Genomic DNA, 19,516 nt, shown 5'->3' on the forward strand with positions numbered 1-19,516 from the left:
TTATTAGTAGAACATACCAAGGAAGAGAGAGTAAAATTAAATGAAATTATTGAATACGTAATTGAAAGTAAATGTTACTTGAGTAATTTTTGTTTAATAACTTGAGAATATACAAGTGCAATTTTCTTAGAATTGCAAGTTAATGTTATGAGGTGAAAGATTTCCAAGTTTTCAAGCAGAACCTTTTCAAACTCCCATTCTTAAATGAAGGTCTTTCACTGTTGAACACATTGCCCATAAAAATGGAGTTTGAAGTTCCAATGATATTATTTGATCTTCTAAATACCGTACATTCCCAAGGGCTGCATCACAAACAAATGTAGCACATACAAAAATGAATCTCAAGGCTAGATTCTCAAATCTACTTCAGTGTTGACCCTTATTTCTCACGATTTACTGTTTGATTGAAATGCATTTTTTTTTTTTATTAGAAACAAAAAAAGTGTTTCTCTACAATGTGATTAAAACATTTCTAACCATATACAAACTATTGTATAAGTATGAAAAGTGCTGTGGTTTTTAAAAAAGACTATGGAAAACTGTTTCTCTAGAAAATCGCATTTTGCATAATATTTGATAGGCTCCAAACTTTATTTTTTTACTTTTGCATTTGAAGTGAAGGAACTTGAGAAGGTGCACTAAACTTGTGGTTTCAAGTCAAAACACTCAATGACAAATACAAGTGCATTATATTTGACATGCATACTGATTAACGTGGGAGGCCAGCTGTTCAAAAGGAGAACCTTGAGCACCTATTCAATGTCAAGCCTTGGCAAAAAAATATCTTTTACTTTCTTCAACCATCATTAAGCTTTCAGGACATAATGACAATGGTTGCAGAAGTGAGTGAGCCGGCACAGGGGATAACTTTTTAATTCAAGGTATAAACTCTGACGCTGCCCATGTCCCCGGACTCATTGCTAAATGTCAGTTTGTTACAACAAATTAGAAGGATTTGCTGGTGGTCATTTTCAATTATTTTCACTCTTGTGGCTTCGCTCTAATAACACTTTGTTTCAGCAGGAAAAATTTGCCACCATGTTCTTTTTTCATGTGGTTCTTTTCGAATCCAATTATGGGCAGAAGAATAGTAATTTTCACCTATAGTAATTTGCATTCCGTATGAGACATGCAACAGGGGTGTCCGTCATTAATCATTGTCCAATGAGAGCTGTCAGAGCCTGTCATGCTTGTCAAATGTCTGCTCTCTAAACTCCCTCTAGTTATAAAATTCACATCTCTGACCCACCTGTGAAGCCTGACAGAGCTAGAGGTGACCTCGCTAGTGCAGGTAGAAGCTTGGTAGGCTACAAGTGTGTGTGTGTGTGTGTGGGGGGGGGGGTGCGCGTGTGTGGGGGTGTCTGCGTGCGTGTGCCACTGTGGTTTTCTTCCATTTCCTTCTTTGTCTTTGTCTGCCCAAGTAATTGTAATATTTGTTACTTTCTATTTCCTCAGATTCTTAGTTTTAAGTTTGGCTATAGGGCTTTTGTTTTTGAAGGTGCAGGGTTCTGGAAATGTTAACTTAAATTTACATATACCACAGAAATAAAAAGTTTCAAAGTTAAAAAGTTGCATTTTGTGTAATTTTATGAAGTAATTTTGTGAAGTAATTTTGAAAGTGAATGTAAAAATTTGCTCAAGAACCTAAATGCATGAATCTGTTCATTTACAGTACCTGACGCTTTCATGAAATTTGAATTGTACGACTGATGTTTAAAATCCAACCCAGGCTTCTTTTGTATGTCGATAAAAATCGGATATGTATCATATCTGTGACATATTTTATGTCATAATATTGTCATTACATTCTACTAGAAAGTCTGATGTAATCATATGATCAGATGTTCTTGATGATGTACTTATTTTCTCTGAGTAATCGTACTCACATGACCATCTTGAAAAATGGTGGGAACAAACCATCCATCCATCCACCCATCTATCCATCCATTATCCTAACCGCTTAGCCTCACAAGGGAAAACTTCCATCCATGTGCCCTGGGATTGGCTGGCAACCGGTTCAGGGTGTACCCCGCCTACTGCCCAATGACAGCTGCGATAGGCTCCAGCTCGCCCGCGACCCTTGTGAGGATAAGCGGTATGGATAATGGATGGATGGATGGATGGATGTTTTTAGAATGTGGGAGGAAACCGAATTACCCGGAGAAAACCCACACAGGCACGGCAAACATGCAAACCTCCACACAAGAAGGCCGGGGCCGGAATCGAACCCACGACCTCTGAACTGTGAGGCGGACATGCTAACCAGTCGCCCACCGTGCCACCGTGGAACAAACCAAAGGACAAGAAAGTGCTAACCCATGCTAATTCCATTATGGACCAAATAAATAAATAAATACAACAAAAAGTCAACAACAAAAATGTTGTCTTGAGCCCTGTGACAATAAATCCATGTCACATGTGAGACAATGAAATGCATGGTCTATTCGAATTGGCTTTATGTCACTACTTCTTCTCAGTCACTCCAAATAACACCTTGATGTCCATTATCTGCACATGTAATTGCTATATTGATTTTCCCTTGTTGTGTCTTTCTTTTCATCCCACCATGTTTGTTGCTCGCCATTGTTCAATTGATATTCTTGCACGTAAGCGTTGATTGGCTAGAATAATGCTGCCTTGGAAAGACATCAAAAGGACACTGCAAGTGCTTTGTGCATTTTGACCCAATTACTATACATGATAACATTTCAGATTATTTCAAACGATTTTCACCAAAGTGCATTTTCAGTGAAATGGTACATGCTACTGTCTGTCCTTCAGATGCCGCAGACTCGATGTGGCCTAATACAGTGGTTCAAAGAGATACAAGACACACAATTTTTGACTTTCTCAAAAACCGGGCCATCGTTTGGCCATTTTTTTTTACTTTGACTTGTGAGCAAAAATATGTGATAATATGTGTATTGTGGCAGTGAACTCGACTCACACAACGTAATTTGGCATATAGTGAACAATTAAAAAAAAAAGAGGCTTCAACTTTTGTATTGCCACTCCCAGCTAAAGTTAACTGTCAAACTAAACATAGAAGAGAATGACACATCGTGTATTTTAAACAACCACACAGCCTCGCTTTAAAGTCCACTAGCTTAATGCTAGCACTTAATTGGAAATGCCATAGACAGAATTAATAAATAGCACTGGTGTTGATGTGTTTTAACTCTTCGAATCAATGCCTATTTGAACAAAAATGGTAGCCAACACATGTATATACACAATACAACAATAGTCACAGGCATATGTTCTATATAGTTTGCGAAAAACTTACTGAGTCTGCTATGAAACTCTTCTTTGGATGTGTCTCTGTGGGCCCAATTTTCGTTCCCCCTGCAAGTCTAGTGCAAAGCACAGTCTAACTGTGCACATGGGTGGAGTTTTCTTTCTTTTGGTATTCTGATAGACTTTGCACAGGTAGAATTGGGTGTAACAGTGAGTTTGTGACTTTGTGCGCCATTGTGAGATGGAAGTAGCCTTTCCCGGCCAATCCTAGCAGCAAAAATCTTCATTTGCATTAAAATCAGGACGGTTGGTGCTGTGCACGCTCACATTAAGACGCGAGCGACAACTGCTGTTATAGGGATTATGGTATTGCCCCTCCGCCCCCTCTTGTAATGGTATGCCCCAGTTACAGGTGGGAGGCGCGTGTTACGTGATGTGACAATGAGGAAATACAAATACGCTTGAGCGCACGTTACTGTCTCACATGTTGCGATGACATACAGTTTCCCACACGGAGACGAGCCACGCAGCTCGTTGCTGCTGCTGCAAAGTCCTATCACTCAAAGTAAACAAGCTACTCACCCACGTTCCCCCTTAGCCACCACCTTCCAAATCGTTTTCGCAATAAAATTAAATGCATCGTCTAGTCATCCCTTTATGGTTGTAGCAAGCATGATATGCATTGTTGTCGCTGTCTTTTTGAAGCGACGCCCCCCGACTTGTTTCAAAACAATTTGTGTCCACGAGTATATTCAGACGCTAGCACATCAAGGTGGAGTTCATGCACTTTTTCTGCCATTCACTACTTCCGGAAATACGCCATAGCAAACCTGCAGTGTATAGTGGTTTGCTGGAATGCTTTTATCTTGAAGGCCGGGAAGGAGGGGAAGTGTGCAAAATAAATAAGTAACTTGACTACGACATCTGCGACTTCTTCTTGTACGACTCTTCTCTATAATTATTGGACCCAAATAATTATACAATACGACAAATCCAACCCCGGGGCTCGCAATGCAAGAAAGCACGCAGTTGGGTAAATACTACTGGCACATTTGAAGTGTGTCCACAGCGGGTTTGAATAGTAAATTAGCCAGATAATGATCCTTAAAAAGCCTCTGCCGTTAGGGTGTCTCCCGCAGCGACATCAATCACAGACGCTTTTTTTTCCCTTTTTTTTGGGGTCGGGGGCGAAATGGGGCGGGGGCCGACAATGTTTATGAATATGGCCGGAGGGTCGTGGCTGGAAGGGTACTCAAGTCAAGGGTGGAGGGTCGCGGCAGGACCGGCAAAAATTGGTCAAGTGCCCAGCTCTGAAAATTGCGTTACACCACCTGCGCCACGAGTTAGACCTGCTTTTACCAAGTCTAAAGTTTAGTCTAGTTTTTGTAACAAACTCACAAATTCACAAACACGCTTAACTAGACTTTTTCCCGGCATGAAAACGGAGATGCGTTTTTACACGTTTATACACCGAGCGCAGTCGACTTTGTGTGATCAAATTAGCAGGTGCGTCGGAGGCGTGGCAGCTCTGTGCACCAAAACACCCAATGAGGCATAATGCGGTCCCATCAAGTACATTAGACTTGTCCTGGCACCAAAATGAAGTTGTGGCATTTGTGGCAACAGTGTAGTTCTTAACATTCTATTTTACTCTTATTGCTGTATGTTTAAAAGTAGACGTAACATGCTGAATTAACTTTTTTGAGCATTTAGCCATATTAAAATGTCTTTTCCTCTCCAAAAACACCAACCAAAGTGGTGTTTTCTTCCATTTATCCATCTTCAATGATATCTGCTCTATCCTCCTTTCTAAGCACCAGCACCGCCCGACCGAAGAAAACAACTGGGTCCTGACAATAGCCCCTTTTCCACCAACAAGCCCAGGAACATTTGGTTCCTGGTAACATCAGTTCCTGGTCGCATAAATTCCTGTAGCCCAGGCGGTTTGCAATTCCACCGTGAGGGTGACAGTTCTTGGTAAATCATGTAAATGAGACTAATGACATATCAGTGGGAGATGTTGTGTTAATTTGTGACTCATTACTCAAATTTTACTCAAAGTTTAGAACCCTATGGCTTTTAAACTTCATTGCAGGTAGAGAATAATTAAGTGACCTTTTACGATAGCATATTATTATCTAAGTTGAATACATATTGGATAACTTTAAAATATACAATCAATATTCAAATGTGTCAACATGAAAATCAGAGTGAAAGTATTGTTGCTCAATGCTTATGTAAACCTATCTTTTTATTTACCCTACATTTCGATAAGGCAGTTGGAAACTATTCTCATTTGCAATGTCATCCAGGATGCAAACCGTCTTTGAAGCAGCGATTTATATATTTTTTAATGAAAAAGTTACGTAACAATGCTCCGCACCGCCCCTACTGAGTAAGCACACGCCCACTTTCTCCAGAAGCCATCAGTGGTCGGCCAAACGTGTATATTTTTGCACCGGAATTGAGGTCTCTGTGGTGCTTCGTGCACTTCAAATTCATGGTCAGACTGCATCGAGAACGTAGGGCTCCACAATACATTCTTTATCACTCCTTTTCAGGCTGGAAACCTCGGCACACCTGATGATCTCTCCCGGCACGCTAATGTGCCATGGCACACGTGGTTAAGAACCACTGTAATAGAGTACAATACTATAAAGTCTTATGTTTGTTAATAAAAACACTTTTTTTGCGGGGGTGCGCCTGGTTGGTGTAATTTCAATTCATTTCAATGAGAAAAGATTATCTGAGGTGTGAAGTGTTTCGACTTCCGAGCATGATATTGGAACAAATTAAGCTCTTTTCTTGAGGCCCCACTGTCCTCAGCTACCCACTGCAAAACCTGCAAAACAAATGCAAGTGACTCTCTGTGGTCTGCCCTGATGGAGAAGCTGAAAGTAACAATCACATATGATTCACTGAAGCATACGGTATTAAAGCCTTTACTGTTGTTTTGGCCTTTACACGGAAACCAGCTAACAGTGATATTGCTGCAATTGTGTGCACTTTTACGCATCGCCACATCATCTTGTAGTTATATCGGATCAGATAATGTGATTTGTGACATAGTCAGGGCCAGCATCTTTTGTGCCATATAAAACAGTTTTTGAATTGCAACAATGCTGTCTACACAACAGAGTGGGAGAAGAGAGTGTGTAGAGTGAAACTTAACATCCTGTGTCCCAAAGTTCCTTTAAACACATGCATTGCATGCAAGCCTCTATTATGGGTCTGGTCTGATATTATCTCCAAAGGTGAGGTATTGGCAGGACAACTTGGTCTCCCCAATGTGTTGGAGTGTTGTTTGTTTATATAGAAAATCGACATGGAAAACTAGACGTAAAAATGCCATCCTTGGCAGGCATTGTAAAAGGAGCTGTTGACATCAAAGGTTTTAAAATGCATTGTGATATCCTGCCTCCCATCCTTTAAACATCAATTCTCCTTTTTTTAAACCCTTCTGCTTAGGGCAGAGTTCTGCAAAGGTCACTTTCGCTTCAATTTCTCATATGTTTGCTCAAAAGGAATCTTTGAATAGACAAAGTGGGAGTGAAGAGTGGTCTTTCTGTGCTACCTGAGATAACTGCTAATATTATTCTATACACTGTAAGAAATATAAATATGTATACACAATTGTCTAATGATTTTATACAAATAAACTAAGAATGCATGGTAGTATGGATGATTACACGTACTATTGTTTATTCAGTAGGCTAATGTAGCCTCAATAAAATAATAAATAAAACCTCTAACCATGGAAATGATTATATATTCAGACCAGAAACACAACACACAGGATGCGTCAACTGTATTGCTTTGTTTGATCTTCACGCTTTCAAAGAGGAAGGAGAGCCGTCTCGCCATTGCAGAAACTCTGACAATAAAGTCCGTAGAGGAAGCGCTTCAGGGACTTGCTACCTACCTTGATATTGCATAAAAGTGAGTCTATGTGTGCGTGCATGCGTGTCTGCGTATGGAAGAGGCTTGTCAGACACAGTGACTGCTGTCTGATGTTGTCTGTAGAACTGAACGAATAGTTCTCCGTAAAAGCATTTGCTTGATGTTTTTCCCGACTGCAAAAAGGCTCAGAATGAGCACATTTTCATGATCCATTCTAGTCGATGCATCACTTTAAATGTAACTACTATTTTTTCTGTCAGGAAAACTTTGAGTGGAGTGGAAAAAAGAAGCTGCTGTTGTTATCAACTAATTTAAATTAATACATTTAATAATTAAGGTAAGAATAAAATATGAATGTTGTTGTACTTTAATGAAATGCTACACATCAATAAAACAAATGCGGTATCACTTGAGGCTATTAACTTTTATTTGCCAAATGGTATTTGATTTCATAGGTGCCAGCCTCACAGGAAGTAATGTGAAGAGTTTATTTAAGGTAAACAAAAAGTAAAGTTAGTGAATTTGCTGAACAAACTAAAAAGCATCGGTTCCCGCTCAGTGACGGTGTCTGGCGACCAGTTCAGGGTGTAGTTCGCCTTTCGCCCATTGTCAGCTGGGATAGGCCCCAGCACCTCCCCGCGACCCCGTACAGGATAAGCGGTTTGGAGGGGGCGGCACGGTGGTCGACTGGTTAGCACGTCCGCCTCACAGTTCAGAGGTCGTGGGTTCGATCCCGGCACTCTACATTGCCCGTAGGTGTGATTGTGAGTGTGAATGTATGTCTCTGTGTGCCCTGCGATTGGCTGGCAACCAATTCAGGGTGTCCCCTGCCTACTGCCCGAAGACAGCTGGGATAGGCTCCAGCACGCCCGCGACCCTTGTGAGGATAAGCGGTATAGATAATGGATGGATGGATGGACTAAAAAGCAACCTTCCTGTGATTCAAACTAAATACGAAAGAGATGCTGGCAAATGGACGGCACGGTGGTCGACTGGTTAGCACGTCCGCCTCACAGTTCAGAGGTTGTGGGTTCAATCCCGGCTCCAGCCTCCCTGTGTGGAGTTTGCATGTTCTCCCCGTGCCTGCGTGGGTTTTCTCCGGGTACTCCGGTTTCCTCCCACATTCCAAAAACATGCATGGTATGTTGATTGGACTCTCTAAATTGCCCCTAAGTGTGATTGTGAGTGGGATTCAGGGTGTCCCCTGCCTACTGCCTGATGTCAGCTGGAGTAGGCTCCAGCACGCCCGCGACCCTTGTGAGGACGAGCGGTATAGGTAATGGATGGATGGATGCTGGCACAAGTGGTCTGCAACTTGTTATGCAAAATACCATGTTAAATCATTTGAAAGATGCTGTGACCCTTGAGGTTGTAAAACTTGTACAGAGCATCTTTTCAAATAAAGAAAATGGATTATTATTTTACTTTGATTTCAGTGTCTCTTTCTTCATGTTTGATCCTTTTCCACTCTCACAAAATGTCAATCATTGTACCTTCCAATTTCATTGCATACCGTGCAATGAACGACAAGAATGATCCTAAGCTAATTCTGGGGTGCATCCATCCATATCCATCCATATTTTACACCAGTCGATCACGATCGACCGGTTGATCGCAAAGGCATCGTGGGCCTATCATCTGTCCTCACTACTGTATTGCTACGTTCACACCAACTGCGTTGGGAGCGTTTCTGGCAGTGCGTTTCAATTGAAGTCAATGTAGTTCGCGCGGGCGGGCACCGTTCCGTGCGGGGCGGCGCGAATTATGCATTTGGAGCGGTGGGACGCGGAGCGAAGCACCGGAAATCTGCCCATTCGCTCGACTAGGTGCGTATAAACAAGTAAACTTTTTTGCCATTCCGCCTCGCGGCAGCCAATCGGCATCGGCATACTACGTCACACACAGCCACACAGCGTTCTGTTCACACGGCGGCTTTTTAAAAATGTTTAAAAGTTCTTAGAAAAGTACCAAGACAGCAATATTGATAGCATTAGCATAGTGTGCAAAAAAAGTTGACTTGTTTTATACGCGCCGAATGGAGCGAATGGGCGGATTGTTGTTGCTGCAAATCTACTTGAGGCTGGCTATCAGCAGCTACTGTCCGGACTATGCGTCCCTTGCTGATTCCAGTGCAAGTCATTAGAGTAAGGTAACTACAAAACATTTTATTGTTGTATTGTGCTATATAGGTTGATGCAGTCATGCAAGGTACACCAGCATATACGGTACATGATAAAAAAATTCTCAATATATTTATAAATCATGTGTTTTGTATTTTTAGTAGGTGGTAGATCATTATCATTCAAGTAGCTCTTAGGCTGAAAAAGTGTGGGCACCCATGTTCTACACCGTTTGTCCTCATTAGGGCTACGGGTGTACTGGAGGCTGTTGTAGCTTACTTTGGACAAGAGGTGGGGTATACACTGAACCGGTCGCGAGCTAATCGGAAGGCACATAGAAAAAAAACAATCGTTCACACTCACATTCACAAATTAGGATAATGTAGTCTTAACTTGTTGGGTGTATTTTGTCAGTTTTGTCGGGCTCATACATTAAAACAGTGCTCGTTAAATATTTTTCGGCTATGCCCTGCAATAGCAAGTACAAGTAGACTTTAATGTTATTTGTTGGCAACGCTTTGTTTCTCTCGTTTCTCTAAGAACGAGGTCAATGCTCAAGAATGACAATTATCCTAAAACATGACGTTATAATTTGGGTTCACTCTGACGAAAATCAAACCTTGAAGGTTTGACTCTCCAAGAGCAGTCACCAGATTGTTTCAAATGTGCCCGAGTAACCCACTGATGCAAGAAGGCGAATAGCTATCCTGTAGTGGTCAAAAAGGGTTTGTTGTGAACATCTTTTGCCGTGATTGGTATGACATTTTAAAACTCACAGCAAGTCAGGACGGTGTCCTATGAGGTTATACTTTAGTAAATAAAGAAAGAAATGCATAGAATACTACTACTACCACAACTACTACTACTACTACAGTACTACTACTAATAATAACTATAATGATAATGTTTTTTGGGTTAAGTCATGCGACACTAACAAGCTGCGCCCTTAGGCACTGTCATGTCATTTTCAGTTGACAACAAGTGGCATAATGGCCACCCCGTCAGATGGATAAAAACGGGTGGATTTGTAGCTGGGCTTCCGTCTACCAACTTCAACCAACTTTCACTAGCTTATGTGAAAGTGATACAAGCCACTGTGTTTATGGTTTTTGTTCTGAGATGATCTTGTTTCCTATAGTTTCACCCATCTGATGACCTCATTTGATTTGACAGGATTAGGTATTTGAGGGGTTGTGTACACCCAGCCATCCCTTGGATGTAGTTGGAATGCCTCTGAAGCAATTTTCGCAATGATGAATAATTCACCAGATTTTATTCCAAAGGTCATTTTAGTAATTAGTACCCTGCTGTTGACTAAACAGCCTCAAGGTACCTGATGGCCAGTTTAATTACAATTGGAAATTAGTGTAATGTTTGACAAGCTCTATATGTTCTCCTGATACCTTAACAGATGACACCTTGAGAACAAAGTGGTCTTACAATAAGTTTGCTTGTTAGCAGATGGGAATGGAGGGGTGGGTGGTTGTATGGGGATCAGAAACAATCTGTGAGTGAGCTGCTACCCACACAAAGTCCTTTCTGTCCAAATATGCAGTTTTGCCGTAAATGCAAATTGCTCTTGTTGGGTATGCATGTGTTTTGACAGCGCCGACATACTTGGCACTGGTACTGTCACATTATTAGCCAATTACCGTGGAGAACTAATGGAACAGGTCACAGACGGGTCTCCCTGGGAGATCGGGGACTGAACATATGCTCATAATGTGGCAAGTTGACAGTCCAGTAAAGGCTTTGGCCTGTTACGAAGGAGATGACTCTTGTTAGGAGTCTGAACGTGGCTTGCTTGTTTAAAGTTTGAAGTTCACTTGCCGAGAGCTCATTTGATTGCACAACCTATACATATCCGTGAGGCGTTATGGAGGCTGCTACGGAGGCTGCTGTTAAGGTATCACATGGATGGATACACTTTCAGAAAAAGGGGTGCAATGAACCTCAATTCCTGTTCTTTTACGCACAGTTTGAATTCATGTAAGATACCCCACAGTGCTAAATAGTGGACTTTAGTGCTCTCTATGCTATATTGTGCTTGCTCACAAAAAACGTTTGTGAAAGTTTAGGTGAAGTGATGTTCAACTTCCATCCGACCTTTCATATGTTTTGGGTGATTAATGGAATAACGTACATTTGGGGAGATTCTGGGGTGGTAAACGTTGATATACCATCAGGGTACTGTCTCATCTCTTCTTTTGTTCTCTGTGAGTACTTCTGACTTCGAGAACACTGGATAATGCTGTTTGCATAAGGTCTCTCTTGACTCTAAAATGGTGGGATATACAGTATCAAGGATTGACCCGAGGTAGGGCACAAAGAACTGGTGGAAAACTTTGTTGACTGGTGCCACAGGAATAATCTAGTTTTAAACACTATAATAACTTTGAAAGGATCAGGGCCACACTTAAGACCATTTCTAACCTGGGGCAAGACATGAAGATCTTGCAGTACTTGTGAATACAGAAACTAAAACAATGGATCGGAGGACCAATACGGAGGCAACAAGGAGATGGGAAGGGTAGAAGAGAGTCAGCAGTTGAGTTTTATACTAAAATGTATGAAAAAAAAGAAGGGACATTCAATTTCTTGGTGGACCTCAGACTTTGTGATGACGGCAGATAAATAGTTTTCCTGTGACATCACACATTTCTGGACACAGCCGTGGCAACCACTCTAGAGGTCTACGCATTGATTTGTTTTTGTATTGATTAACCCTAACCATTGTCAAACAATTGTGAATTATTGTGTGGTGTAGTCTCTGATAGTGTAGTGGTACACACGCCTGAGTTGTGTGCGGGCAGCGTGGGATCGATTCCCGCTCAGTGACAGTGTCTATGTGTGCCCTGCGACTGGCTGGCGACCAGTTCGGGGTGTAGTCTGCCTTCGCCCATTGACGGCTGGGATAGGCTCTAGCAACTCCCCGCGACCCTATATAGGATAAGCGGTTTGGAAGATGACATGACATGACATTGTGTGGTGTTTGGTTGCAACAATATAAATTAGAAGTTCTTGCTTGGGAAAATATTCCTTGCCGTTTGGGAAACCCACTTTTATACAAAACACGACATCAAGTAAGATGTATGTTTTATCAGATGTGGGAGTATGTCACATATGTGCAAGTCACAAGTAAGTAAGTCTAAGTCTAAGTCGTAACCTTTAAGTCCCAAATCACTGGAAAAAACTCCATCCATCCATCCATTGTCAATACCGCTTATCCTCACAAGGGTCGCGGGGAGTGCAGGAGCCAATCCCAGCTGTCTTTGGGCAGTAGGCGGGGGACACCCCGAATTGGTTTCCATCCAATCGCAGGTGGAAAAAACTGAAGTACGCCAAATCAAGTCGCTGCTCTTTTGCTGACTGTTGCCAGGTTGACGCGAATGAAACAAAAACCTTTTTCTTTCTTACTTGCATTCCTTCCTAAAAAGGAAAACTGTGTTAAAATACAGACTTCAAACTATAAACAAGCTGGCTTGCATAGTCATGTAGTTCAAGTCGAGTCGCTTAGATATGAAGTCAGAAGTCAAGTCAAGTCATTCCCAAGTTTTTGGCAAGCAAGTCACAAGTCATAAAAGTAGCAATGCGAGTCTTACCCAAGTGAAGTCATATGACTCCCAATCTATCAAATTACTATGTGGATATTGCTTGACTTTTTGAGCAAGGATGCCAGCAAATCTGGGGACCATATTAGATATCAATTCGAGAAAAAAGAGACTTTGACTTTGGTTTCGACATGCGTTATAGGCGATGACTATTTGTTTTCCGGCCAGGCAAAAGGCGTATAGACGGATGGCGGAAGGGTACCCTGGCTGCAGGCGGAAGACAATAAATGGACCTGGAAATCTAAGTAAAATGCCCAACTCTGAAAATAACGATAACGCAGTGATGTCTGACGATGACGGACAAATGATGGACCAGTAAAATATGCTGACGTAGCCACCTGTGGTGAATACTCGTACTGGTATTGGGTTAAAAAAATAGTGGTATTGAACATCCCAAATTTTATTGTATAAAAGTTTTACAATACACTAACAGTAACTTGTAGCACCTACTTGACAAATACAGTAACTGTGCTTAAATGACAACTACCTGTATTGTATTTAAAGTGTATGGGACACGATTTTTGTAATAAAATGATGATGATGTAATAAAATAAAATAAAATATCATGTCACAATTAACGATTTCTCAAATTGATACACTTTAACCGAGTAGTTCCTTGATTTAGCATTACGCTTTGAAAATCTTCCGGGTGGGGCGAAATTGCAATGAAAGCGGATCTAAGGTCATCGAGCTACCTCTCTGACTTACCGTCTGTGAAGTGTGCTCATCGTGGTTTTTCTTATGATTCACTTCGTTTCTTCTTTGATTGAACAGCAAAAACGAGCGACCAATACTTACTGACAGCTTGTCATTGCCATTTCCAGAGTCTGAAGATGACGCGGCTGCGCCAGTGACGTCACGCACGCATTGGGTCAAACGACCAGTGGGCGGACCCAGCTCATGGAAATATTTTCAGTTTTCTGCATCTTTTTTTGAGGACTTTTCATTCCGTTTTTACCAACGTAATCATTGGAATCTCTTACACTTTAAATGTTGTACGATGATTCATCGTACTCCCATTGATTAATATCGACAACATTAATTCAAAATCTAAACAAGTTGCAAGATGAGCCTCTTGAATGTGGTTCATTCCACTGTTTAGGCAAAATGATAAGCAGTAAGCATGATGTCTGTACACTTTGGAGACTCAATATTTAATGGCGCAGTGAAAATTCAAGATCCAGAAAAAAAAACATTTCACTCTATGGAAGTCATTTTTATAATATTAAATGGTATATCTTACAAAGGCATAACAACACAGACTGTATAGATTTAAATGACCAATACAGATTTGCTGGCAAGCACTGAAGCCTTCTCAAAGCAAACATGACTTCACTCACTGGTAACTAATTTACAAGCATATATATTCTGATATAGACTTTGTACAAGATACATAAATGATGTACATACAATATAGTGGCAAAAGGTATACTGTATGCTGATTTGCCCACACAAATACACACCCACACACACACTCACGCGCACGCGCTCACACACACTATTATAATGCATATCCATTTACATTGCAACAGAGATTGCCGTCTCATCTTTTATATTTTCCTTTTACCCCGTTTTCCCGTTTACACATTGCAGTGATTTGCTTCTAGCTTTTCTAGTTACTGTTGTGTGTCCAGTTGTAATATTGTTCTTAGGGGTGCTATGTACAGTGTGATTTCAGTGTTACCTATAAGGATACTGTATATATCTGTGTATACTTGGAGGCCCAAGTGGTATACAAACATTACAACATTTGAATGTGTGTTCTCCATTTAACATTGGTTTAGTTTCATAAGACAAACAGGTAGAGCAGATAACATTAATACCGACACTGAGTCTAATGATGGACGCATCAACAATACAGTCAAGACCTAAAATGCCTTGTGGGAGTCCAAACAGTTCATGCAAATAATGCCACAGGTTGAGCGTGAAACACATTTGTCTGAAAACTACAGGTATGATTATCTTTTCTGTTGTGTATCTGTAGCTATTTTGAACTGTTTAAAGTGATGAACTTGGAAAAAGAGAAATAAGGAAAATACACTGAGAGATGAATCATTTGGTAGAAAGTCTGTGATTGCTGCCTATTTCACATGTATATTTGGGGTGGAAAAAAAAGTAAATTCTTACATTAGATTTTCTTTTTGTTGAGAGAAAAAAGAGGTCAGATGTAAAACAACAATAACTAAAAATTGTCATTCTATAATCAAAACCGACGCCCTACCAATGTAGTTAATCAGTAATGTAACTGCTGCAACTTGACAGCATATCATGTCGTCAAGATAACACGGTGAAAATAGCAGATATGCTCTTACAGTGTGCATATTGTACACGTGATAGGAAATACTATTTCCACCATGAACATTTCTTATGACAATGTCACAATGTTTCAAATCCATGAATATTCTCTCCGTCTGCGATATGGAGAGCACAATTACCTGTGACATCTTGCAAACAGTCCCACAACAAAAAGGCATGTCCTTATTCCCCCAAATTGTTCTAAAACCCATTATTTTTGTCTAATGTCTTGTCTTTGAATGCTGACAATCTGTAAACAATGATTCCAATGGCTCTTTTATGAGCAATTTCACAAAATCAGTATGATGTTCCCAATGATATGTGTTCCTTTTGACTGAAGATGTTTATGCCATTTGCAGATATTTGTTTTTCCAACAGCAAACAAATGAGATGAAAAGTGATGGAGGAAAGAAAATCAGGTAATCTCAAGCGGGGAGCTCATCCTCATCAACGGTTGTTTCGAGAAAGATTGATTAAAAATGCTTTCTTTTTTTAATTATTGCATTCACTTTCATAATTGTATTGTAGTGACTCATTTCCCTGTCCATACACAGGTCATGTTAGGGGATCATTTGTCTGAATCTCAGATAAATCCTCTTGACAAGAATCACATCCTTGACCAATGAGGATCTTAAAGAATAGGCACAATGGCGACCTGCATACAAAAACAGTTCTTTGCACGCTCCAAAGAATGCCTTGATACATTATAGATGCAGGGTGCTCCCAATTTGCAAGATGGTACAGGGAAATGAATCACATGAATCATACACTTGGTGATTTAGACACCTGGCCTGGGTGTTAGTGCGAAGCAGACACACTTAATGTCGTTGCAATAGATTATACTGCACCCAATCTGTTCCAGCGCAAAGTTATATGTGAACAGTTATCATCATCAGTACAGTTTACACAGATGATTTGGAGTATTTTGCATTGTCTCAACTGTCTCTGACAGGTATGCATTTTTTTTCTTTTCCAGGTCACTGATAATGTCATGGGGCACATGGCTGCAAAAACAACTCAATAAATAAAATGCAAACTGAAGTTTTGCACTGTGGACTATTATTCCAGCATTAACCCATGCTGATAATCACATGTATTGAAACACAGCTATCCAGAAAGTTGTAGCAAGCTATTGGGAGTTAGTAATGACACTGGAAGAGTGTGAGTATATTAAGATGGTATTTTTGAGGCCTTACCAGCTTGTACTTGCTGTTGCAAGTACCGAGAACATTCCCCTGTTAGCCCAGAGAGTAATTCTATAGACCTCTTACCACAATTAGGGTAGCTACCAACATCGCACATCAAAGTAATTAGACAAAGAATTTCATAATTGGCTCAATGGTTTGGTATTATGTGGTGGGTTCTAAGCAGCAAAATATGCCCAACAGAAACAAAAGGAAGCTAGGGTGGGGGAATGTCGAGCCTTTCCAAAGCGCATCCGTCTGCACCTTTCAAGGCTAGATAACGAGACGACTTTTAATAGCGAGCACTTTCTTAATGGAGCTGGCAGAGATGCAGCATACAGCATATGGGAAACATCATGGGTATGTTTGTGTTAGTGTTCATGGTTTTACCGGTCCTTGGTGGAAATAATGCAAAAAAGATTACCAGTACTGTCTACCATTGGCCTAGTTATGCTTCTCAAATATGCTTTTTTTTTCTTCTAAATCTTTCCACAGTCCCCCCCGACCAAAATAGACTTCTGAAACGTGTTCAGGCAAGACAAACGGAACATCTTCCACCACCAAAGGAGTTTGTGCTGCATATTATACAGAGCAATATTTCACTAGATCTCAAATAGAAACACCACCCTGGGCCCCTAATTAGCATTTAGCCCAAATTAGCTTACTCAACACACTCAACATACTATATTTGCATTTGTTTCTGCATGAGTAAATGGTCTTTTAGGACACAGTTGCTCTAAGATGGGCACAAGGAGAAGTATAGTACATTGTCCCACTCTATTACTAAGCACATATCACATACTCAAAGCAAAAGTCACTGATTTTCTTTCCTGTGATGAAACTACGTTGGTACTATGTTTATTACCTCGGCCAAGAAGGTTTGATGTGCATTGTTATTTCTTTGTGAGTTTCCAGGATTTTCAAAAAACTGCACAACCTGCTGCCACCAAACATTGTGGTGGAGTGTGGCAAGGAGTGAGGCATGGGCCAAGAAATACCAATTGAATTTTGAGTTTATCCAGAGAGAGGTGTAAGTCCTCCGCTTTTGTTAATATTGTGATATATTGTGATATGGGTATCTTTGAAGGTTTGGTGCTGAGCCATATGAGGACTGTGTTAGGCCTTGGTTGAGGTCTTTGCGCTTCTTAGGGCCATTATAAGCTATTCATAGGTCAATGTCAATAGATGATAAACATTTAATTGAAAAAGTTTGAGCCCAACTGTTTCAAAGTCTCATGAGCACAATGAAAATCAGTTTGTTAGATATTTGTAAAACCGAGCTGGTCATAGTTACTCAAATGGTCCATACGTCCACACATACGCATTTATGATAATAATGAAGTTATTGAAAAAAGCTGGATGGAGTCACATGTACAGGATGTCTGGCCAATGTTCTTACAGCTGGTGCTCATGTAGGAAGGAGCTACTACCACCGCCTGTCGTTGTTTGCTTTCCAGGAGATGAGAAGCTCGCCAGGGGAATGACCTTGACAGTGTCCTCCTTCTTATTGCAGTGTCTGTCCAAGGTGTTGTAGAACTGTGGCCGGTGAAGCCCTTTGTCCAGCTCATCTTTTGTAGGCACAGATCTTCCCAACGTGTGCCGGCCATCCATGGTACCCAGGCTGCCCATGTTACTCTTGACTCCCCAGGCAGAACTCTGCTGGAAGCCAAAGGAGGGGAGCGTACCGGAGATGGCAGCGGAGGTAGGGGTGGAGGCGGGGCTTCCGCTCACCGGACTCTGGAACTGGGTCAGGGTTGGTGGCATCCAGCAGGTGTCGGAGTGTCCCAGTATCAGACACTCTTGGGTGCAGGTCTCGGAAGCCTCAGCCAAAGCTTTCTGGAGGTTCACCTCGATGGCTGGAGATAAAAACAACATAAATTATCAGAGTTTGACCCACTAAGTGTCAGCCTTTTGACAAATTGAAAGTTAGTGATAAATGTTTCATTTCATCTTATAATGAGGAAAACATTAGTGGAGCATTTAATTTCCATTGCAATTCCCAGGACACTGTCTGTTTACCTACAATAGGCAACAAATTCCCTGTAGCTTAATTAGACTGGAAAAAAGTCTTGCTGTTTCTATCACAGATTGGCTTTTCTGTATTAAATATTTAATGAACGCTCTCACAAACAATGTTTATTTTAGTCACTGTCAGTGTGACACGCCTCAAACCACACTTCTCATTTTTCAGAATCCCATGTAAATCCGATCAAATGGAATTCATAAAATGAAAAAGTCAACACTTAATTACAATGGTCAAGCTGCATATACTGTAGGGCCAAAAAAAAAAAAAAAAAAAGCACTGAACGAGGAGACATATCAGCAACCCCGTAAAGCTCCAAAGCAATCTTATCTCATTATCCATGTGCTGGCATCACATGTGGAATGAGTCTGGTGTGAGGCTTCAGAATTGAGCCTCAGCAATAAAGCCTGTCAGGCCAGATAATTAGAATGTAAAACAGTGTGCACCAAGGCAACGAGTAGCCGGCAGTGTTCTGTTTCCTCGGCCATGCGAAGGACAGTGGAGTTCACGTTTGAACATCACGCGTCACTCCTCCCGGCCTATGCTTCAAGCTGCCACGCAGAAATTATTTAGTATATTTCCATAAGTAAGAACGCAATGCATAATGTTGTTGTTGTTTTTTTTTAACCCTTGGATGACTTCTCGCTTTTTGCACAAAAGTTGCACAGATGCGCTGTGAAGATATTTGTGAAGATTTTACCACATGTTTGGATTTATGGAATTAGATGAAAGCTAATATATTAGGGGTGATTTTTGAAAACCGTCAAAACTGGTCGGTTGTGGCGTGCATGGTTACACCGGTGTCCATGGTTAAGGTGGCGTGTTATGACATGTGCGACATACTGTATGTATCCTTCCAGTGATGTGGCAGCCGATCGTATTGCAGTGGGTAGGTTCCAGCATCAGAGGATGTTTTTTTTGACTTTTTCTTTTTTGCCTTGGAGACTGCTCCATTTAGATTCATAATGATGCTAGCATTGGCATTGTGAGCCATCGCTACAGAGTCTTTATATAGGGGTTTGCAAAAGTAGGTATTCAGCAGAGGTGGGAGTAAGTCACTTATGTGCAAGTCACAAGTAAGTCTCGAATCATAACCATGAAGTCTCGAGCAAGTCCCAAGTCACTGTGGCAAAAAAATCAAGAAAG

At 41.0% G+C, this 19,516-nt stretch overlaps 1 protein-coding gene across 2 annotated transcripts in view; it reads right to left on the reverse strand.

Annotated features, from left to right (window-relative positions):
* Window positions 1-14,069: 14,069 nt before the first annotated feature.
* The window catches only part of pcdh11 (protocadherin 11), a 187,659-nt gene continuing 182,212 nt past the window's right edge, over window positions 14,070-19,516 (reverse strand). For both annotated transcript variants that reach the window (XM_086023104.1, XM_086023093.1), the window contains one exon: window positions 14,070-18,203. In XM_086023104.1, the coding sequence (XP_085879230.1) occupies window positions 17,743-18,203 (461 nt within the window). In that variant the 3' untranslated portion in view covers window positions 14,070-17,742. The remainder of the gene's footprint in view (window positions 18,204-19,516) is intronic.

Source organism: Filicampus tigris, chromosome 2 (assembly GCF_054856515.1).
Source record: "Filicampus tigris isolate MCC_2025a chromosome 2, RoL_Ftig_1.0, whole genome shotgun sequence".
NCBI classification, from domain to species: Eukaryota; Metazoa; Chordata; class Actinopteri; order Syngnathiformes; family Syngnathidae; genus Filicampus; species Filicampus tigris.